Source organism: Molothrus aeneus, chromosome 22, assembly GCF_037042795.1.
Source record: "Molothrus aeneus isolate 106 chromosome 22, BPBGC_Maene_1.0, whole genome shotgun sequence".
NCBI lineage: Eukaryota > Metazoa > Chordata > Aves > Passeriformes > Icteridae > Molothrus > Molothrus aeneus.
In genome coordinates, this window is record NC_089667.1 from 1,876,446 (window position 1) to 1,899,405 (window position 22,960).

The window sequence follows — 22,960 nt, forward strand, 5'->3', positions numbered from 1 at the left end:
TGACACCAGTGGCATGCAGGCCCTGGGTGAAGGCTCCACCATAAATAAGCATTTAAATTAATAATTAATCTGCACCACCAAAGGGCTCTGGCAGATCCCGAAGCCAAGCAGCCCAGGGTGCCCCCACCCAGGGGGGCTGTGGGGACGAGTCCCTACGCCAGCGCTAAGGCACAGGACAGGGCTGCCAAGTAAAAAAGGAAATTAAAAAAAAAGGGAGGGAATTAAATATCTGGGGGGAGGTCCAGGACAGGGAGGAGGCAACATTAGCCTCCAAAGGCTCCCATTCCCTGGGCGGGGAGGGGCCAGGACCCCAAAATCAGCCCCTCAGCAGGGCCCTCGTCAGTGTATGAGGGAATTAAGGGAAAGAGAATGTCCAGGGCAAGGGCTCCTGCCCTGGCTCACCCCCTCAGGCCCGCTGGGAGGGAGGACCCCCCTACCCCAAAAACCCCCTCAAGTCCTCGGTAGCTTCAGTGCGTCAGTAGAAAAGGCGCTGGGCCACGGCCCCGCCAGGCTCCCTGCACCCCGAGAGCCGCCCCACCCTGGGCACCCGCGGTCCAGCACGGGCCCAGCCCCAGCCCTGCTCCAGGAGTCCCAGGCCGTGGTGGCAGCGGTGACAACAATGCTCTGCCCTCGGTCACTCCGGCCATGCCAGCGCAGTGTCCCCTCGCTGAAGGGGATGGTGTCCCCTCGCCCTGGGGACGCTGTCCCTGCACAGCCCCATCGCCCTCAGAAGTAGGTGAGGTTCCTGACGAGTCCCAGCTCCAGCATCCTCTTGATGGCCACGGCCTCGTGTGACACGTTGTGCTCTGACGCCTACAGGACAGGGAGCAGGGGTGACACCAGAGTCTGGGCCACACATTTTCCTTCCATTCCTCACACCCTCCACCTTGCCCATCCCACCACCAGGGACTTCAGCCCCCCAAAAGCAGGGATGGAACCCTCCCCACCCAATCCCTCTGTCCACGAGCTCTTCTCCTCACACATAAACTGGGGATGGATCCAACTTGCTATGCCTCCAAAGACATTTGGCTACCAAGAGAAGTTGGACGATGACCATCCAAAGGTGGACTTCAACCTTCATCATGGGAGGGGAGTGAGAGGAAGAGCCTCCCACGCCATTCAGCATCATGGCACTGCTCTCCTGGGCTGCCATCCCCCCTCCTGGGGGAAAAATGGGGGGAACAGGGACAAAACTGTGGGGCAAACACTTACGGCCATGGATTTGAGTGTGATCTGTTCGTAGTAGTGGATGGTTTGCTTCTTGTTGGCTGAATCGGGGTAGCCAAAGCCCGCGATGTGCACCAGGTCACAGAAGTGCAGTGCCAAGGTGATGGCCAGCAGCCCTGTGGTGGGCTTCTGGAGGACACAGAGCCACAGCCTTCAGGGAGCTGCACAGGGACAGGCTGACCCCCCTCAGGGTGTGCAGGGTGACTGGCCACCCCCACCCCTTACCTGTTTGACCTTCCGTGGTTGCTTCATGGGGAGGTTGAGCAGTTTAGCAGCAGTTACTTCCATGTAGTAGGGATTGAGGACGCGAACTTGCTCCGGGTTGGCGTCCCAGATCAGTGGGGGCTGTTTCCAAAACCCTTTCCGAACCTGCAAGAGCCCAGATGTCCCCAGGGGTGGGGTGGCATGACAGCTGGAGTCTGGAGCAGCCAGGGAGGGGCTGGACCCAGTTCCCCACCACACTCACCCTCTTCTTGTCGTTAAGGATGGCCTCCATCCACTGGAAGTCCATGGGCTTGAAGGGCACGAGCACCAGCAGCGTGTCGGGGTTGTTCTCGGTCCGGGGGTCGAAGTGGGCTGACTCAGGGTAGAAGAGGCGCATGGTGGTCTTGGAGCCCACGTCCTGCTCATAACCATGGACCGGGGCGTTGTTCAGCCTTTGGGACATCACAGGTGTCAGCCCCAGCTGCGGTGGCACTGGGGAGGGAGCGGGGGGCCAGGGCTGTACCTGATCACCACGTCGTAGGTGTTGATGGTGTCCCCCATGGAGCTGTTGCGGAGCCGGTGGCCGTTGCCCACCACGGCACACCTCCTGCACTTGAGGCTGCGAGAGAAAACCCTGTCTCAACCAGACCTGCTCCAAAACTGGGCTGATTTTAACCCCTGGGGGAGTTAAACCTGGTGTTGTCCAGTCTCCACACCTTCCCATGCTCCATCCACCACCTCTGGGTTGCAGAGGTTCATTTTGCCAAATCCTGGGCCCACAGCAGACAAACTGCAACCATCCCCAAGAGAGCAATGATGAAGAAAAAGAGAGAAAAGCCCCTAAACCCACCCCAGTGTTACCTCTGGATGCTCTCGGGCAGGGAGTAGTGGGTGATGGACAGCAGGCGCAGCAGGACGTCTTCTGCAAAGCAAGGGCAAGGATAGGGTGAGGAAGGTGAGGATGGTGAGGAAGGTGAGGAAGGTGAGGAAGGCAGCTCCTGCCTAGCACAACACTCTGAGTGCTGCCCCATCCCTGCCAAATTTGCTCCTACTGTTAATCCCAATTTCAAGCAGATAATCTGTCGCTGGGGCTTAGTAAAACCTGGCCCACCCTAAACTCTTTTAGAGACACCATGTGTGAGGAGATACTCACTGCAGACTCTAAAAACCAAGAAAATAGCTTGGGACTAGTCTCCAGCAAAATCAACCTGCAGATGTCTTTAGAAAAAGGGAAGTTGAAACCCCAGGAGCAGCAGCAGGACAGACAGACAGACAGATCCCACAGAGCATTGTCAGGCTTACCACTTCCCTTGGTGCCGTAGGGCAGCTCATAGAGCGATGGCGTCTTCACCCAAAAATAGTCCTTCAGCTGCAAGAACAGTGGGTGGTCCCTCGTGTAGCTGCCAAGGAGCAAAGGGTCAGTGACACTGGGATCAGGGATGGCACAGGGAGGGGGGTCCTGGCTCTGCATCCCCACTCCCTGCTCCCAGCCCCAAAACTCACTTCCCGATGAGCTGCGCTGCTTTCTTTTCCACCTCCCCAAGGGGACACGTTGTCTTGTTGTTTTCTTGCACAGGGAAATAAAAGCTGTAAAGGAAGAGGTTTATTAGATCAAATGATGCCTGTTCCTCTGCAGCCCCCTCCTGGCAAAAGGGGCTCCAGCACCCCCAGGCATCCCCACTGTGGGATTCAAGCTGTGAGAGAGAGATTTCCAGTTGGATTTAAGGCCAGCACTGCCTGGGCATTTATCTGCTGGGCTTGCAGCCTTGCATCAGAAGAGGTCTCTCTTGCTCTGCTCATGAACCTCACACTCCACTTTCCCCATCTCTGTCAGCATCGCTGGCACTGGGAAGAGAGCAGGGCTTTCCCATCCTCCCGGGCTCAGAAAAGCACTGGGAAAAGCAGCATTTGCAAAAAACCCCACAGAGCCCAACCACCACCACCACCCCCCAACGGGGAGCCCCGTTTGTGTCCCCCATTCTCCAGCAGCAGCCAAGGATGCTGCCACCTCCCCAATCCCCTCGGATCCAGGGAATGTGCCATGCTCTGGCATCCCTGTGAGGGATGGGCAGGAAGGAACTGCCTCCCATCAGTGAAGGAAAGGGCAGGAGGGCCTTTAAACTTGAGTAAGGAGCACTCACAGCTGTGTGTACCTGTCTTCCCGGTAGATCGAGTACCAAACCATCACCAGAAACAGCGCCAGCACCCCGAGTATCTTCCCTCCTGCAAGCCCAGTGGGGAGGGGGAGAGATAAACCGGTGTCAGCCATGGGGTTTAGATGGCTGCTTGTGGGGTCCCACAGCACCCCTAGCTAGACCCAGGATGGCAGAACGCTCTCCTCAGGGAGCAGGTTTGGCTGGCACCACGGGCCAGAGAGGAGGGGCTCTAAGATGAGCCAGGTGGGTTTATCTCAGGTTTAAAAGCCATTGTTTGTTGACCTTTCTGTTTCCTCCTTCCTGCTTTTCATCAAAGACTAGGCAAATATCCCTTTTCCTGTGTGCCTCCATCCCATTTCCATACAACAAAGTCCAAGGGGTTCCAGGTGCCCAAACCCACCCTCCCCACTGCAACCTTCTCCTGTGATACCCCAACACTCCATCACTCTACTGGAACCACAGCAAAGTAGAATCCAACCCCCAGAATTCCAAATGCAAATTCCCCAGGCTCCCCATCCCTGCTTGGACAGAGGGGATCCCTGGAGGACTCACGAGACTTGTTGATCATTTTTATCAGCAGGAAAGGGATCAGGCAGGGGCCAGAGCTCTCATCGTGGCTGGTCACCTGCAGCAGGAAAACAGGGAAAACCCATCAAAGCTGACCCTAAAACCCCATCCAAGAGGCATCACCCCCTGCTTGCCCATCTGCATCTGCAGGCAAGCAGGTGTAAGGGTTCCCCAAGGATTTATTTATTTAAATTCACATTTCTTTGCTGCAAAAAGGTTGGTTTAGAGAGCTTATCAAAGCCAAGCAAGCAGCACTTCCCAAGGAGCTTCAGCCCTACAGGTTAGAGGCCAAAGGAAAAAAATAAATTAATTAGAGAGGAAAAGCAAGCCCCCAGTGGGGTTTCAACCACAAAATACCATGGGGGAGACTTAAAACCCAGCTTAAGGATCCACCTGGCACCAGCAGTTATGAAGTCCAATGTGCCACCACAAAGCCAGTCAGAAAGGACAGGAGCAGCCAAGCAGGATCAAACCAAAGAGCATCACGTACTTGGGGAACCTCCAACGCCTTGGATTTACCCATCCCGGCCTGGGGAAAGGAGGTGCTGGAGCTTAGTGCCCACACAAACACTGCCCAGGGAAGCAGGGACACTTTGTGCTCCTCTGAAACCTCTCGCTCCTGGAATAAGGAGCAAAGAGCTGTGGTTGGAGCCATCCCAGGATGGGCTCATCCCATGACACCAGGACACGGCAAGGGTGGAAAATGAACTTACCAGGAGGGAGAAGCTTTGGGGTACAGGGGAGGCTTTTCTCCCAGGGTGAATCCTGCTCTAAGCCAGGCTCAGAGCTGGGCTTGGCTGTGCCCCTGGTAACTGAGCTGCTCCTGCCTCTGACCAGCCATGTCTCGGTGTGCTGAATGCCAGCCAAGGGGAAAGGTGCATGTGGGGCTGAGCGATGCAGTCTCTCAGTCAGAGCCTGCCCATCAGATCCTCCAGGGATTAGTCACCTGCCAAGGGAGGGCCCCCACCTCATCCCCTCCCTACCCAGGGAAGTGCCACTAACAAACCTGACACCTGCCAAACACCCAGCAGCCAGCTAAGAACACCGGGTTTGGGGACAAAAATGTATCAAGAATGAGGAGAAATGGGATCAAGGATGGTGCCACAAGAGCCAGGCTCTTCCCCTCCCTGTCACGGGCTTCTGAAGTTAAAAGGACAGGAGAGCAATTAATTAAAAAGGGCAGAAAGGGCAATTAAAAGACAATTAAGGACAATTAAACCACACTAAAAGCAACAAGACAGGATATTAGAAAAAGAAAATTGTGTCCATTTGACAGCAGAGGGATGGGGCAGGTGAGGAGGTCCCCTAGGAAAGCACCTCCTTCTGAACCACTTCTTCACAAAACATGGATAATTGTGCCCCATCATTACGTGGGGGCTCCAGAAAGGGGAAGCAACCCCCCTATCCCAACTGGCTCTCATCCTGCATCCAAATTTCCAGCCCAACTTCCCTCCTGCTTGGGAAGATGAAACCTACAGCTGGATCTTCACAGGTGGGAGCAATACAGGAAGAAGGCACAGGGGGTCTCACCCCTTTACATATTACAATTGCTTAGAAAAAGTAAAATTAGGGGAAGGTAAAAGCAGCTTCTGCTTCCTGGGGAGTTTTGTTCTTAGTAAAACCGGCCACAAAAGCTCCAAGGGGAAATCCACTGCCTCAGCTGGAGGCTGGGTTTGCTCCTGGGGGGGCTGAGTACCCCTGTTTGCCCAGGGCTGGGAAATTGCTGGGCATCAGGACCTGATTTTAGCACCACATTCACCCCCCAGCTTCATCTTCGGGTGCCAAAACACTCAACCAAGCACACTTCACCCCTTCCACCACTGAAAGCACTGGGAAATCTGCTCTGCCCGCAATGTTTGCCTTTACATACCAGCTTTTCTTAATAATATTTTTTGAAAGCTTTATGATCTTTTCCCAGGCTTGTATGCACAAGCTGGGCCTGATGCAAAATTTATCTAAGGCAAACATGGCATTTAATCCCTGAGGAGAAGGAACCTTGTTTAGTGAAGCGATCAGGGAATGCGGAGCAAAACAGAGCACACCCGGCTGCCCCCGCACCCCTGGTGCCTCTGGAATGAGCTCAAGCTCCCCACAGCCCTCCCAGACCCACAGCCCAAACCAGAGCAGCTGCTGAAAGCAGGAAGGTCTGAACACCCCGAGCCAGGTCCTGTGTCCTCCTTGTAGGGTTGCTGGAGTGAGTAATGCCAAAGGGTCCTGCTGGTCCTGCTGGTCCCCAGTCTTGCAGCATCCTCAGAGCCTGCAGCATCCCTGTCCCATCACAGCACCCTCAGAGCCCCCTGCAACATTCTTGTCCCATCACAGCACCCTCAGAGCCCCCTGCAACATCCCTGTCCCATCACAGCACCCTCAGAGCCCCCTGCAACATCCCTGTCCCATCACAGCACCCTCAGAGCACCCCATGGCAATTCGGTCTCACAGCATCCTCAGAGCCCTCCCACAGCATCCCCAGTCCTGCAATATCTCTGTTCCTGCAGCATCCCTGGTCTCCCACAATGTCCTCAGAGTCCCCTCCCACTGGCATCCTCATCCCATCACAGGATCCTCAAAGCCCCCACAGCATCCTTTGAGCCTCCCTGAGAATCCCTGTCCCAATCACAGCATCCTCAAAGCCACTGCAGCATCCTCAGTGCCCCCACAGCATCCCTGTCCCATCACAGCTTCCCTCAGACCCCCCAGCACAGACCCATCACCACAACATCCTGCCTGGACCCCGCACTGCAGCATCCCTGTCGGGCAGGGGAGACTCAGCACTCACTGGGATCAACCCTGGCACCCCCAGGGTTGTTCCAGGGCATTGCCTGCCCCACTGAGCCCTGAAGCTGGGGGGAAAGTCCCAGCTGGATTCAGCTCCCCACACCTGGAAGAAGTGACTGGAAAAGCCCTTCTTTGATGTTGGAGGATGCACCCCCACAGCACCGCAGGCTGCAATTATTGCTGCACAAAGGATCCAAAAGCCCCATGGCCCATTCCCCATCTCCCACTCCCTTCCCCACCCTGTGTTCTGGGAAAGCCCCATCCCAGGATGCTGCAGAGGCAGCTCATGGCCAAGCCTCATGGAGTTTCCCTGTCTGCCTCTGACCTGGAGCAGCATTTTGCCTCCCAGTTTCACCATGTCCCCTGGGAGATGCCAGCAACACCCATACAGACCGACCCTCCTGCAGGGGGGAAACGCAGAGAGGTTCATCCCTGTATCTCCATCCACCCATTCCCATCTCTCCCCCATGGCCTCAATGGCTCCAGCATTTACAGATTTAAGTCATGTCAATCCACAAAGTGGAAGAAAGTACATGCCAAGCTGCTCCCAGCCAAAAAAAAAAAAGGGGGGGGGGGGAAAGGAATTTAAAGGCACAGAACAAGCATGGAGGTGGGGAGTGGTTATAAATTCCCCCAGCATAATAGTGATCCCAGGCCATCCTGGCAAAGCATCATGGACCAGCAGGCTTGGTACTTTTATGTTCCCATGGTAACCTGTGGATTGGGAAAAAGCACGACACGAGGCAAGGACACCTCTCCTGTGCTCCCACTGTCCCATCCCACATGCCCACGGGACACGGAGCCACCCACTGCCTGGTCCAGCTTCCCTGGGTGAGAAGAATGCTCACTGAAAAATAGGCATCTCCAACAGTTTATCCCAAAAAAACATGCCTTTATTTTTAACTGGAGGAGAGTTGGATAGCACCCGAGGAAGGGATGCACTGGCAGTCCCTAAAGATTCACTCTCAGCAGTGGGAACCAAAGGGAGACAGACAGACAGCCAGGCCAGCCCAGACCCCCTCAGCCCAGCCACACCATCTCTCCCGAGCTCTCCAGGCACACAGAGCTTTTGGGAACCAGCAGGGCAGACCCTGTGCTCCCTGGAGGACAGCAATGACCCCCACAGAAGCAGCTGAAGCCCCGGGATGTTCCAAGCCCCCGTCCCGCGGGTGTTCCGTGCGCGGTAGGGCCGGGATCGCCCCACGCCGCGCCCTGCCCCGGCACAGCCCGCGCCTGCCGCAGCCTGAGCGCAACCTGGGAGGCGGCCGGGGGCCATCCTGCAGGGAGAGCACCCAGGGAAAGGCACTGCCTGGGCTTGGCACAGCATCAAAGACACCCAAATCCCCAGCCTGGCATCCCAAGCCTTCCTCGCCCCGGCCGCTGTGAGCTCCCAGTGCCCGGGGAGGTTTTTTTCCAAGCCGGGGAGAAAATCCTTGTGGGATTGCAACAACCACCACTGCAAGGCCAAAAGGCAGCAGGGATCAGATCTGAGCCCCCTCCAAGAGATGGTGCATGGCAGGGAAAGAGGGATGCCAAGGGGGGACCAGGGATCCTGGGATGCCAAAAACCACAGAGCAGAGCAATGTCAAGAGCCAGAGCTGCAGTGCCACGGCTGGGGGGATGAAGAGGGTCGTGAGGGCACAGTACTGCAAAAATCAGCTCCACTGGACATTGGGCACAACCCCACAGAGGGTGTGGAGCCAGCCTGGCCTGTGCACTGATACCCACATTTATCCTATTTTAAGAGCCCTGCGAGTCACTTTAAAGGAATCTTTAAAGGAATCTTAATTGCCTCTTACTCAGAGAGGCAGCTCTGTTTCCTTTACCATGGTATCCCAGGCACACAATAACCCAGCAAAAGATTTACTATAGGGGAAACAAGCCCTCCTTGGCATGTGAGTCTTAACAAAACATTTACCCATGACCAGGCTGCAATTTTCAAGGTGGCAACAGCACATAAGCTCAGGTCCAACAAGTATTTTCACAGTGGCAGGTCCTCAGGATAAATCCAAGCTGCTTCTGCCTTCCCATGGCACTGCTGGTTTTAATGTGCTCCAGAGCGACTCAGACCAGAACTGGGTTTATCCTCTCCTCTCCCCCTATGTTTTTTTCAATCCTCACAGCAGAAAAAACAAAGGTATGGGACACAAATCCCTTCCTACAGCCCCAAACCACCAGCTATGTGGGTATACCTGTTTATCTCACTGCTATGGGGTAACCCTGGGCCATCACAGAGCTACAGGGCTACACTTGAGCTATAATGTTAGAGATAACATATTATTATTTTTATTATATAGGTTTAATCACTCTTTTGCTATTTAAGACACTAAAATAAAGACCTTTTCTTGCTGTATGCAGCTCACTACACCCTGGAGGTTATGACCGAGCTGCTGAAAAGAGCAGAGCCACCCATGGGGTGCCAAGCCCCTGCTAAGGAGATGAGGGCAGTGATAATCCTGTGGGATTTGATCCCTGATCCCCTGACATCGATCCAGGCACACCCTTCTCCTACCTGCCCCGTCCAGCCCCCCTTTGCTGCCACGCTCACCTCAGTGCCGTGTTTACTCTCCGGTATCTCCATCCTCAGGGATCACCCAGGGATGCAGCAGCAACAGCAAAAGCGGCTTTGGCAACACAGCTTTGAGCCCATGTTCTGGGCTAAATCCCCCCAGAAAGCAGCAGAAAGAGGGAGGCAGTGAGCTGGGGGTGCAGGCAGGGTGCAGGCAGGGTGCTGGCAGCCTCTCCCTGCTCTCCTGGGAGCAGCAGGCAGAACACCCACTGGGAGCACCACTCCCTTACAGTTCTGGAAGGTAAAAACTAAACCATGGAGATGCTCCAGCCCATCCCCAACCCAAACTCAAGCAATGCCCCAGCTCTTCTGGGAGAAGGGTGGCGGGGGTGGGGGGGGAAATTAAGGGATATCAAGGTCCAGGGTCCAGGGCTGAGTTACCCTGCAGGGAGCTCCAGCTCCCAATGGCTTTTGGCTCTGGGGGTTCCCTTTTGGGGCTTAGAAGCTGCCTGACATTACCACCCCCCTTGCAAAGCTCATTTGTAACCGTGGCCCTGTGGTTTCTCCTCTGTTTCCTGTTTTGTACCAGATTCAGAGGAGCAGAGCCCCAAGAGCAACCCTGCAGCCTGATTTGGCCAGCCCTAAATCGTCTGGGTTCTTCTCTGCTCTTTTCTCTCATGCACAGAGGGAGATTCCCAGCAAGAACCCGGTCCATCACTTTGCACCCCCAGCAACACCTCAGTGCTCCGTTAACCCACGCAGGGAGGAGGATTCCCATGGCAGGGAGACCTTTTTCTGCATCCCCAGCGGCGGGAGAGGCTGAAACCAGTCCCAGCAGGGCGGGGATTAGCTGGCAGCGAGTCACGGCTACTTACGGCCCGTCCTCTTGGTCCAGGCGGAGCAGGCGGGAGCTCGGCGGGATCTACGCGGCCGTCCTCTCTTCCCCTAGGAAAGGAGAAGGGAGAGCATCCTCAGGGCTGCGGGCGCTCCGGAGGATGTACGGATCGCTGCGCATCCCCGGGCAGGGCGGCCCGGAGCGCCGGGCGGGGCCGGCCCCGGGCAGGGGAGCGGGGCCCCGGCGAGCCGGCACAGGGCGCACCGAGGTGGGAGCTCTCCGGAAAGGCTGCCACCTCCGGAAAGCCTCCCACCTGCCACCTCCGGAAAGCCTCCCACCTGCCACCTCCCACCCACCTCGGCCGGCAGCGGCACCCAGGGCCGGGTCCCGCCGCTCTTTAAGCAGGAGGTGGGGCCGATCGCAGCGCAGACCTCGCCGCAGCTTTGCCCAACACCCCTTGGCCTTTCACACCGAAATCCCCTTCCGTGACTCACTCGGGCTTTTAGGAAGACCCCACGAGATGGAGCAGTGCACTTGCCCAGGGAAATGAGAATGCAGCTTTCCTGCCCTCCTGCACAGAGAATGCTCCGTACTCCTGCATCTCTTCCCCCAAAACTTTCCAAACTGCACATCCTAGCCCAGCACTGTAATATCCTTATGATTTGGGGGAGGAAAAGCCCTGCTGAGAAACCCCGCCATGCACAGAAACCCTGCTGCCATGCTGCCCCTCAGAGAAAGCCTCTCTGCTCTGCATCCCAAGGTATGGGGAAATGAGGCAGCCGGTGGAGCGAGCCCACTGCTGTCCCAGTTACCCCAGGGCAGCAGCTTTGCTCTTCTGCCTGTGCCCCTGGGATGGATGGGGTGTGGTGGGAGCCATGGCTCCCCCCAGAAAAACACACGAGAGGGAATGTCAGCTCGTTTCAGTGCAAGAAACAGTGATGCAGGGGAGGAACACAAGCTTCTCTCTGTCAGCTGCTCATTAAGCCCTGGCAGGGAAGGCGCTTCCAAGGGAAAGCTCTGAAGGGCCAGAGGTTTCCTCACCTCTCTCCATCTCCTCCAGCTAGAAAAAGCAGTGCTGAGAGAGGTGCAAGCCTTCCCCACAGCTGCCTGACATTATCATGCTCCTCTCTTAATGTCCCATTAATATGACAAAGAGAGGTACATCCTTGTTCAAGGGGTGGGGATGGAAACCACCCAGGAGCCTGAGAAAGTTTCTCATGGATTCTTCTCGTCACAGATCAGGCTTTCTTCACATGCCCCAGGATGACAGGGATGGCTCCATCCCAGTGTCACCTTCCCTCTCCACCCAAAGAATCTTTTCTTCCTCCTTCCATTGCTGTTTGCCTTGGGGGGCAATTAATCCTGAGGGCTCAGGGCAATGAGCAGCCAAACCAAATGCACTTGAGGCCATAAAATTCACCTTTGGCACCAGGGTCTTCCCAGAACCCCTGAATCTACCAGAGCATCCAACATTGCTGCCTCTGTCACAGAACCTTTTCATTCAGAGCTGTGAATTATAGGATCCACTAACAAGGTTAAACTCTCCCTGGGGAGCTCCTGCTAAAGCACTTCATGGCACAGCATCAGCCCCTGCCATGAAAACGAGGATGAGGATGTTCAGAGCTGCAGGAGGATCCTGCAGCCCTGGGTGAGCAGCAGACTGTGATATTGTAAAGCACATCAGCCAGGCAGGATCCTGTGGATCCGAGGTCTTGCCCTATGCTGGTCTTTCCAGCTTGACTGGAGGAGCCAGGAGCTGGATTGCTGCCGCTCTTCCCAGGGTTGTTTTCCAGCCACTCGAGTGGTTTCCCTGCCATGAGCCCATGCTCATGGGTTGTTCCCAGCTCAAGGTCCAGAAAAGTCCCATCACGGTTCCAGTGTCCACCAGGTCAGGAGCCACAGGCAGCTCAACCCATCCGGCAGCTGATCCCAGCAGGAAATGAACATTGCAAATCCCAGACCCCTCAAGAAGTCCCAAACAAGTTGGATTTTGCTCTTTTCCTTCTCCAGCTCTGTTGCTGGCCTCAGTTTCCTCTCCTGCCTCTCAGTTTAATCATTTAAATAACAATATCCAAATTTGAGGGGGAAAAGGCACTTTCTGCCTACTCCCCAACATCTCACTCTGGGATGTTCGTGGCTTTGAGCAAAAGAAAACAAAAATCCAGTGGGCACATCCCTTCCTGTGCTAAAGACTAAAGCCAGCCAGAAGTGGCCCTTTGAGGGGCTCAGCCCAGTGCAGGAGCATCCCGGCAGGAACAGATATTACAGAGGCAGGAGGGGACACACAGGGCAGGGATGAGCCTCCAAATTCCTCCTGTCATCATCCTCCCCATCAAAAACCAGATCTCCCCAGGGCTGTTAAAATAGGGAAGGGGGAGATGGAGAAGAGTCTCCCTCAGACCTGCAGGGAGGCAGCTGTCCGTCCGTCTGTCCCTCGGTGCTCCATCACCGGCGCCAGCCTCCCTCGGTTAAAATTACCTCCCGAGGGGGGAGAGAGCAAAAGCCAGGCTGGGAGGGGAATAAAATCCAGGTGAGCTCATCCTCCTCCAGAGAAAACTTCTCCAGCTGGCAGGAGCAAGGTGTTTCCAAGCCCGGCACATCCCTCACGTCACCACAGTCGCTGTGGCCCCGGGACCAGCAGCGTATTCATCCAGCAAGTATTTAATGGGAGATAATCCAGCTGCTTCCCAACCATCCTTTGGCCGAGCCTAAGTTGTAATTTCAGTGTGGGAATTACACTTTGGGAAGAGGTTTCACTAATGGTCATCCCAGGGGATTGCTCGCCGTCCAGGACAGCAGAAAAGGGCAACCACCAGCAGAACCCCCATACTTCAACCCTGTGTTTCTTTAATTCTATTAATAATTTATTAAATTTATTAGACCATTTTATTAAAAATAAAATAATTTAATAAACCTATTTCTATCAAATCCCTGAGAATGGGAAGAAAAGCAAAGCTGCCCAGCCAAGCCGGATTATCCAAAGCAGCGACCGACCTAAAAATAAACCACTGCTATTTAAGGATGAGCCTCCCACAATAACCACCCCCCCACCCCAAAAAAAATTAAAGGAAAAAATAGACATATTCCCAAGCTGGGGTGTTGAGCATCACCCACCACACCAAAAAAAGCCTACTTTGGGTTCATTTCCTAGCACAAGTCTGCACTTCCAAGAGAACAGCATCCCCACGCTTAGTGCTGCTGATTTCCAGACACCCCATGCAAATAAATAATTAAGATTTAAAGCTGCGTTTGCATAATACAGATAATCTGTCGATTTAACTTGTAAATGCAGGGGGGATTATGCAGCAACGTTGTTAATTAGGCAGCAAAGGGGCCGGGGAAGCCCCAGCTCCAGGGCAGATGCCAATGGACCACCAGGATGCTGAAGAAGCCGAATGTGCGGGGGATGCAGGGCTTTGGCAGTGGGATCTGGTCCTGGGGCAGGTGCTGAGGTGTCAGGGCTCCAAAACCTTGTGTTTATCCATATTTTAAGAAAATCCCCCCCAGCTCCCCCAGCCCTTCATCAGGAGCTGCCCATCCCTTCCCACACTGCCTGCACCACCCAAGCCCTCGAGGGCTGCCGTCACCCCACGAGAAAAAAGGCAGTGGAAAGGAGGCCGGGGTAAGATTTCTGAGGACAAATCACATCTTTTTGTTGCATAAAGAGCCTGCTCTGAACAGCCAGGCTCTTGGCCGCCCTCGGTTCCCCCACCCCAAATACCAGACCCCGCCTGGGAGCAAAACCTGTTGAGCCCGAATATGCCCAAACAGACATTTCTTTGTGATTCTTTTTTTTTTTCCCATCTATTTTTTTGGAAGCAGCACTGGTGATCGCACAGGGATGGGTCCGAGGAATTCCCAGTCCTTGGCGTTGCTCCTGATGCCTTGTTCGAAGGCAGCACCACATTTAACCCCTAAAGTCCCTCACTGCCCTTCATTTCTGACACCATCCCACTTCCCACGCCCTAAGCCTGGTCAGTCCTGCATCCCCAAAGTTCACTTGCATCCCCCCTCTCTGCATTTTTCTCCCTCACTTCTCACTTTCCACCTCATTTTTCCCCTCAATGCTTCAGTGCTCTCCTCTATTCCCAACACAGACAGGTCTGATCCATCCTCCTGCCACAGAATCTCATCCACAGACCACAAGCCAGGGGGATCAGAGGAGCCCAACAGCCACAGAGCTGCTGTGCTGGGGGTTCAATCCCCATCCAGGGGTGTTTTATGACCCAGGGGGGGAATGCTGGGCTGGCTGGGTGCACACAGCATCAGCAAAGCCCCAGAGCAGCGTTTAAGACTCCTCAACTCTTGCTCAGCACTCTCTTGCCTCAGTTTCCTGCCATTTTGGGGCTGAGGGAAGATCTGTCCCATTGGCAATGAGGGCAGAGGGTGCAGCAAGGGATCCCAAACCCCAAACTCCATCCCAGCTCATTTACCTCCGTTTTAAAAGAAATTTAAAAACCACTCGATGTCGCAAGCAGCTCAAACCCCGGCGGAGGATCCACCCCGGGGCTCCGGCTTGTGCAACACCACGGGTGAGTTCCAACCTCCCGCCACTGGCACCAGGCTCTGGTTAAAAAATTAAGGCTCAGCTTACTCAGCCTGGCCGGATATGGGGATGTCAAATCCAGCCGGGAAAACTTCAGCGGGCTGGGGGAGACATTTTGCAAGGGGAAGAGCCGGAACGGGAATGGCATCTGGAAGCGATTGAAGGCAAGGAGCCTCTCCCTGGCGCAGCAGGGAATTCCAACGGCGTGAGCTCAGGTTAAAGCCTCCTTCACAGACCCAGGATTAAAGAAAAGAACCAAACTTCAGCACAGATATGTGTTTTTAAACCTACAAAGAACAGGGGAAAGGAAACCAGCTTCCTGCGTGGTCATATCCAGACGTGGTTTGGTGATTTAAGGTTGTTCTGACTTGCAATAAAAAGAAACCAAAACTCCAAAACGGTGCAGAAATCCTTCCGTGGATTTGTGGATCTAACTTCTGGTGTGGTGTCAGGAGTGAAGACTGACCAATCAGCACTGCACATCCATTCCTTGGGACCAGTGCATCCCACCTCCGAGCATCCCTTGCCAGCACACGCTGCATCCCACGATGGTCCAGGAGCATCCCAGCATCCTCAGGATGGCATGGAAGAGCCGACGGAGATCACCAGCCCAGCTTGGACAGAGCAGTCCTCCACAAGGAGCTGATGCAGTGGGGAGTCCCCAGCCCCTTCCAAGGGACAGGGAGCAGCAGTTGGTCAAACCCACCTTCACTGGACATCCCAGCAGAGCAATTCACGCAGTGCAGATCCCCGTGGGACGGGCAGATCCCCGTGGGACGGGCAGACTCCAGCCCCGCTGTGCTCTTGCCCTGTCCCGCTCCCCCGATCGCTGTTTCAGCTCCATCCCGCACCAGGAGCCCCGGGCAGAGCAGCCCTGCCCCGCTCCCCTGCACCTCCCCGCGGGGCCGTGCCCAGCCCGGGCCCTGCCGGGGCCGGGAGCAGCGGCTGCAGCCCCGGGGGCTCGGCAGACACAGAGCACATCCTGGAGAGCAGCCGCAGCTGAGCCAGCCCGAAACCGCTGCGAGCATCCGCCAGCCCGAAGGAAAACCAGGATGGAGAGCGGCTCCTTTGCTTTTTCCGTTCCCTGACAGCCAAACGCCTTTCTCCTTCCTCCAAGGAAGCTTTCCAGCCCAACCCCAGTCAGATGCAAGGGGTCAGCAGCTGGAAAAGCAAGAGATTAGCAAGTACTGGGTTATTTTTCCTCTTCCCTCCCAAGAAGACGCAGGGTTTTCCTAGAAAAAGCTCAATAAATATGAGGATTACAGTTGGAGGACAGAGAAGTGTGAAAGCAAAGTGACAGGAACTTAAGAAACACCAAAAATAAGAGAACCAGAAGTTGCAACGAGCAGCATGAAAGCATCAAATAATTTCCTTTCCTCACTGTAAAACCAAAACCACTCATGCAAGTGTCCCTGGGGGCAGAGTATGAGGAGGTCCCAGCCTGGAATGGGTAAAGCAGGATGAGATCCCAGAGGGATCCCAGTGAATCCAGGATGCCAACCTCTGCAGGAGCAGGACCACATCCCTGCTCCATGATGTAGCCATCATGCTACATCCAGAGGAAAAAAATGTAAGGGGAAAATTAACATAAAATAAATCTTTAAAAAAAAAATTCACAATAGAGAAAGCTGTGGAGAAGCAGATTCCATGCTGCCAGCCTGCATCAGCTCTGGAATATTCGAAGCTAAAGCAATGGGACCATCCCTTCATCAAAGAGAATAAGCAACAGAATACATGGGATTTAGAGATATTGCCAAATAATTAATTAGCAGGATTCAACCTGAGGATTACTGCCAGCTGAAAACCCCTGAACACAGACATGGGGAGGGCACTGGTTTCAGCACTCCCACATCCTGCAGCCTGGCATCCACCTCTGATGCTGGTTGCAAGAATGGGGATGACACAAGCTATAAAAACACAGGCTTGTAGACATGAGTACAGCTGCTCCAGAGTTCCAAATGGATGTTTTCCCTCCAGGGTGGATCCTCCAGGAGGATGCTCCAATCCCAGATGTGGAACACACCCTACTTGCAGACCTCCATAGTGGACATCCCTTAAAACCAGTGTCCACAGACAGCTCCTCCTTTTATATTACATTTGCAGAGGCATTATTTCCCAGAATTTGGTGCCTTGGTGGAGCAGCTGCTGTTAACTCCCTGCCTGAAGCTGGATGAGCAAGCAGCCCTCTAATGATGCAGACAGATAGGGACAGGGGTTAGGGAGAGTCCAGCAAAGCGCGTTGATCCCATCCTAGAGCTTATAGCGACACAAGGAGCTCATTAAACGTTGGACACATCGTTAGGAGCCAGGGTAGGAAGAGGACACCTAAACCATCAGTTCTGCCACTGATCCCAGGTTCTGGCCTGCCTGGGGGGCCTTTCCCAGGGACACCCTTGGCAAAGACAGCTGGCAAAGCCTGGGCAATCCATCACCTGCCTCCAGGAGCATCCAGAGGAAGAGCCCAGCAGAAAAGATGGGGAAATCCAGCAGAACTTCCCGAAAAGTTCCACCACAAGACTTTATTCAGCTCATCTCACCAAGAGATGGAGATCAGAGTTGCCAAGCAGCCAGCATCAACCCACCAGGCACCACCCTACTGATCCAACAGGAGAGATGGTGTCCAAGCTGAGGAACACAAAAAAAACACTCAGAGGAAGAACTTTCCTTTGTTCTCCACTACCCAGAACAATAAAACACCACTGGTTCACCCTGCAAAGACCTGACATGAAAAGATCAGCGGGGAAAGGTCCAGCTGGTCCTTTTCCTGCTGGTTTGGGGGCAAGCATCCTCATCTCTGCCTGGAAGCAATCCTGTCCCGTGGGAGAAGAGGGCTCCAGGCACATGGAGTGGGATGGGACAGGACGGGGTTTATCCTGCACAAACATGCCCAGATCCCGCTGCCAGCAGCTCTGTCCACACCAGCATGGAGTGGGGGACCAGCAGGGACCCCTCCTACCCCTTTGGGATCACCAGGCTACTGCAGCACATCCACCCACCAGGCAGGATGCTCAGGGATGGGGAGAAAACCCTCAGACCACTTCATAAATCCTCCTCAGCCCGTTGCTCCTCAGGGAGCGATGCCGTCCTGAGTCCTGAGCTGCACACGGGGCACGTCCTCCCCTCCCAGGGCCTCCGGGAGGATTTTCCCTTCCCTAGCCCGGCTCCCGGGCATCCCGATCACCCGGAGCCACCGCAAGGAGCCCCCCGTGCTATGGGGAGATGCCAGACCCTCTCTCCCCGGGGCTCTCGGGATGGGATCTCCTTGCCGGGAGTGGCCACGGGCAGGAGCGATGCCAAGGGCCGTCTTTTCCCGGCGAGATGAGGGGGTTTGTTTTGCCAGGAATGGGGAGACAGCAGATGGAAGGGCACTGGCAGAGCGGGGGCTTTCCTCTCGCCGCTGCCCACACTCACACTTCAGGCGCTGATTAATCGCGCTAATTAGAAAAATAATCATAATAATTATTTTTCAAAAACCCACAAAACGTAGAAATAAAGCCACTTTCTCCCTTTCCCATGTGCCGCGCTCGCCAGGACATCGATGCCAAAGGCGTGGGATGCTCGGGGGGGGTAGGGGGGGTCCGAGCTGGGGTGAACGGGGAGCTCCCCATACCCCCAGTTTGCACCCCCATGCCAGCCCTGCCCAGGCGGGCAAAGCTCCTGCCCTGCCCTGCGCCCTCCCAGCGCGGGGCGCCCCCTCCAGCCCCCCAAAACCACCGGGGCTTTGCTTCCCACCCTCTGCTCCTGCTCAGCACCCCCCGCTCGCAGCCCCGCTCCGGACACGCGGACCGGGGGGACCCGGGGGGGATCCCCGGTGCGGACTCACCATGGGGCGGCGCGGGGGGCCGGGGCGGCGGAGGATGCGGGGGGCGGGTGCGGGATGCGGGGCCGGCCCGCGGGGCGGGCGGGGGGCGGACACGCTTGCGCACAGCGCGGGATGGGCGGCCGAGGGAGGAGGAGGAGGAGGAGGAAGGAGGGAAGAGCATCCCGGGAGCTGGAGGCGCGCGGTCCCTCGTGCCCGGCGCGGGAGAGGCTGGGGAGGGCAACAACGCTTTCCCCGTGTCCTTCGGACCCCCAGAAATCACGGGGCTGGGGGCAGGCCCTCCCAAGGCAAACCCCGAGCCAAAACCCGCCAAAACTGGCTCGCAGCAGATTTTGGGGGTGGGCAAAACTCATCCTTTTCGCTGGTCCTAGTTGCTGGCAGCTTTAGTTTTGGAGAAATCCAGCAAAGTTTGCCAATTTCACGCTTGGCACTGCCCTATCGGGCAGGGCCTGTGGCAGCAAACGGAGTCCACTTTCCGTAGGAATAAGAAGTCATTTACCACCGTCTGGGTATCAGATGAATGGTGGCCTCTGAGGCTCTGCGGCCTTGCAGGGTCCTAGTTGCTGGCAGCTTTAGTTTTGGAGAAATCCAGCGAAGTTTGCCAATTTCTAACCTGGCACCGCCCTTTCGGTCAGAGCGAGTGGCCTCAAACGGAGCCCATTTTCCATGGAAAAAGAAGTCCTTTCCCCAAGGTCTTGCTATCAGATGAATGGTGGCCTTGGGCCTCTAAGGACTTGTAGGGTCCCAGTTGCTGGCAGCTTTAGTTTTGGAGAAGTCCAGCAAAGTTTGCCCGTTTGGAGCATGGCACAGCCCTGTCGGACAGGGTGAGTGGCTGCAAACAGAGGCCATTTTCCATGGGATAAAAGGAAATTTCCCCAGAGATTGACACAGAGACAGGGGGTTTGCACTGTTCCCTCATTGAACCCCCATGAGATGATGCTGGAAGCCCCGTGAGATTAAGCTCTAAACCATCGTGAGATGGCACACAAACACCCTGGGGATGGCTTTGCTTGAAATCATCAACTAATATTAAGTATTTTTCTTTTTCCTGAAAATGAATTACTCTTCACCACAGGAATGCCCCATGTCAGGCCACTTTGCTCTCCCATGGGATTCCATTTCCAGCCCACCCCACAATACACAAAATTAGCAATCAACTTTTGAAGTATTTTTAATTCCCCTCAAAACTTTATTTTTATGTCTGCAGCCTCAAACTCATCCCTCCTGCCTGGGGTGAGTTTTGCCAATCCCTGAGACAACATGTCCGGTGCCAATATAAATTGATAAAATATCTGTCAAGCTGACACATCTGATTTTGCCAAGGGAACTACATCCATATTTGAAGGGAATCTTTGCCTCATTTCTCATCCTTCTTAAGCTGGGGTTTCCTTGCTATTAACAAGTGGGGCAGTTTTACCCGTGGTGACAGGAGAACTTGCTATAATTAGGTTTTAATTGCCACAGACTTGTAGACAATCTGGGATAATTAGTAGGGCCACAGCTCGGCAGGGATTTGCTTGAAGGATATTTTGACCCTTTGGTCTCATGTGTTCCACATCTTGGTTTATTGCATCTGAAAATAATAAACAGCATTCAATGAAACTCCAGCAATAATAATGCATCCCAAATGTCTATTTTTGCTGTGCCCCCAAGACAGAAGGAATATTAAAAAAGGCTGCAAAGCTTCTCTTCCCAAGATCTTCTCAGTCCTCAGCAGCTGCATCCTGCTGGTGATGGTGGATGGGCTCGTTTTGGGGTGATGGTCTCCATCTCCAGCATCCCCCCCATGGCCCAGGGCAACATCAACAGGACTGGGAGCAGGATAAAAGCCCTTGCAGAGATGCAAATCCAGGATCAGAGATGGCCCAGACCTCTGCGCCAAGAGGTCACGGTGCTGTGGCTCAAGCACCACCAAGGTTTGGGAAGCAATGGTGATCCCATACCAAGTGTTGGACACCAGGTGTGTCCATCCCAAGGGATCTCAGGACACCAGCAGTCACAAGGTACCTGTCTTCCCTTGGGTGGACCCCAAAAACCAACCACAAGCTCCCTGTGGCCACCACAGCCTCAGCAGACAACAGGGTTCAAAGCCCACCAGAAAATGGGAATATATTTGCTGCTGTAGCAGAGTGCCAGGAGCTTTGCTGGGTTGTTAGTCACTGTGAATGACTACACCCTGCCCTAATATTTAATTTACAAAGGATAAACTGCCACTTGGATTAATTCAGCATGATGAGCGCTGAGTAACTTGGAGAAGAAAAGAGAGGGAAAAATTGCTGGCAGTTTGAGAAGTGAATTTGTAACGAGCTCTGCCATCACCCTTTGGAACTCACACCGACAGAAAGGTTTGGGGAACCAGCGCAGGACAGGACTGGTGTCCTGCCCCACCAGGGCACGGGCAGAGGCTGTGCCATCCATCACAGCACAGCCAAAATGCTCCCAAGAGGGTGATGAGGCCAAAGCAGGAGCCAGGCAAGCAGGATCTGTTCAGAAAGGAGGAAGGGAATGCCCTCAGCAGCATCTGCTCCAGAGGGACAAGAATGTGGCGATTCATGGCCAGCACAAGCCGGCTTTGTCCTGGATCACCTCAGGCTCACCCTTCCTCAAGCCACAGCCTGGGAATGCCATCTGGCTGTGCAGGCCCAGCCCCAGGACCTCAGTTAATCCTTTGAAGGCTGCAGATCCATCAGAATGCCGCCCCCTGACCCCTTCTTTTGGGACAGCATGCACTCCCTGCTCTCCAGTGCAGTCTCCCAGGAAAACGATCGATCCAGCGGGAGCCAGGCAGATGGTCTGTGGAAGATGTGCTGCTTGGTTGTCTGTCACAGCCCTCTGAGAGTCTATTTTCAAGACTGAGGGTGTTTTTTACCTGAGGACCAGGGAGGCTTCCTTAGAAACAGCATGGGCCTGTGTGTTGTTTAACCATCTCCGTTCCTGGGCTGGCCTGGGTGGAGACATAAAACTGGGATGTTCCCTCACCAAAAGAGACCAAGCTCCCCTTGGCAGAGAAAATGCTTGGGTATGGGGAAAAAATCATCCCTGTCCCTTAGCAATATAAAACCTAGGGAAGGGGAGAGCCATGGGACAGGCAACCCCGCTGACCATGTCCACATCCTAAAGCTCCCCAGCTCCCCAAATCAACTGGCCTGCTCTGCTCTGCTCTAGAGGTGGGTAGAGCTGAAGCAAGAGGGAAAGGCTCCCACAGCAGATAACTGCAGCTTTCTTACTATAGGTTGCATTTCTAGACTCCAAGAATAATTTGGAAAATACTTCTAAGATCACCAACCCCAAGTGTTCACCCAGGAAATGGGAATTTCTGCAGAGAAATAAGAGAAGGTGGCTGCATCTAGCTGCTCTGCCTCTCCCTGCTGCTAAAAGGCATCAGGGAGCTGCCTGACCTCAATATTTATAAATGGGATGAGCTGAGCAGAGCCCCAGGGCAGCTCCAATGATGGCACTTTGCTCCAGCCAGCTCCAGGTTCTGCTCCGGCACAGCCAGCAGCCTGGAAAAAATAAATCCCATCTGGGTTTTCCACCATCAGCAAAAAAAAACCCCTCTTAGAGCTCAGGGTGTGGAAAGGAGCGAAGACCTGGGGTAGCAGCAAGATGATTCCTGCAATTACATCCCTGGTTACCAACCAGAAACCAGAGCCCTCCTTGACACCAAGAACTCATGAAGTTTTCAGAGGTTGGTGCTCAGTGGAGAGGCTGCCAGGGAACCAACGGCTGGGTGGCCAAGGAAGCTCCCTGCACCCAGAGAAGTTGGGTCTTTCACCACAGTGGATCATTGAATCCAGCTCCTGGCACTCTCCCATCCTGCCACCACCTCAGCAGAAGGAAGAACACTATTATTTATTTCTGGGGGGTTTTAACCCATAATCCTTGCAAACCCTTGGCAGCCTCTGTCAGAAAGGGCTGTCCCTGCACAAGAGGCTGTTTCAGACACAGATGACTAAGGAGCAGCAGAGGGGTGATGGCTCTCAGGCTGGGGATCAGGCAGCACACAGCATTTGTCTCCACACAGCCAGACAGGAAGGGTGAGGACTCGGGTTAGTCACTGGAGTTCTTTGGAGCAAGGCACCCCTCCCTGCTCAAGGAAAGCACAATCTCACTCCCAGGGGTAAATCTGTAGAAACACACGAAGCTTTCTGAGGATAGCAGGGTTTTTTGGACCTGTCCATCTACCTATTACCCTATTTGGGCTGACATCTGGGGACTGGTGGAAAAGATGGATACACAAAGCCACTCCCACCCAAACCCCTCTGCTCACAGCATCCCACAGGCACCCAGTCTGAGGTAAAATCCAGCACACTCAAAGGGG

General features: G+C 54.6%; 1 protein-coding gene across 5 annotated transcripts; it reads right to left on the reverse strand.

Moving 5' to 3' along the window:
- Positions 1-611: 611 nt before the first annotated feature.
- ST3GAL4 (ST3 beta-galactoside alpha-2,3-sialyltransferase 4) lies at positions 612-18,690 on the reverse strand. Of its 5 annotated transcripts, none has more exons than XM_066564586.1 (12): positions 18,643-18,690; positions 10,314-10,383; positions 4,140-4,212; positions 3,573-3,654; positions 2,935-3,018; positions 2,734-2,831; positions 2,293-2,353; positions 1,955-2,050; positions 1,694-1,883; positions 1,453-1,596; positions 1,213-1,356; positions 612-813 (listed from the first exon to the last, which is right to left on the reverse strand). In XM_066564586.1, exons 3-12 carry the CDS (start codon positions 4,153-4,155, stop codon positions 727-729), a joined length of 1,002 nt encoding a protein of 333 aa, XP_066420683.1. In that variant the 5' UTR covers positions 4,156-4,212; positions 10,314-10,383; positions 18,643-18,690; the 3' UTR covers positions 612-726. The 5 variants fall into 5 exon arrangements, with proteins under 5 accessions (XP_066420683.1, XP_066420684.1, XP_066420681.1 ...); XM_066564587.1 differs by lacking the exon at positions 18,643-18,690 and adding an exon at positions 12,675-12,904; XM_066564584.1 differs by lacking the exons at positions 10,314-10,383; positions 18,643-18,690 and adding exons at positions 4,645-4,773; positions 4,868-4,878.
- Positions 18,691-22,960: the final 4,270 nt, after the last annotated feature.

Bases quoted from the DNA above. Each gene is read 5' to 3' on its own strand.
- ST3GAL4 (XM_066564582.1), bottom strand. From the start codon at position 4,809: ATGGCTCCAACCACAGCTCTTTGCTCCTTATTCCAGGAGCGAGAGGTT. The intron at 1,884-1,954 runs GTACAGCCCTGG...GATGTCCCAAAG, and splicing joins ACCTACGACGTGGTGATCAG to GCTGAACAACGCCCCGGTCC. The intron at 1,597-1,693 runs GTGAGTGTGGTG...GGGCTCTTGCAG, and splicing joins TCCTTAACGACAAGAAGAGG to GTTCGGAAAGGGTTTTGGAA.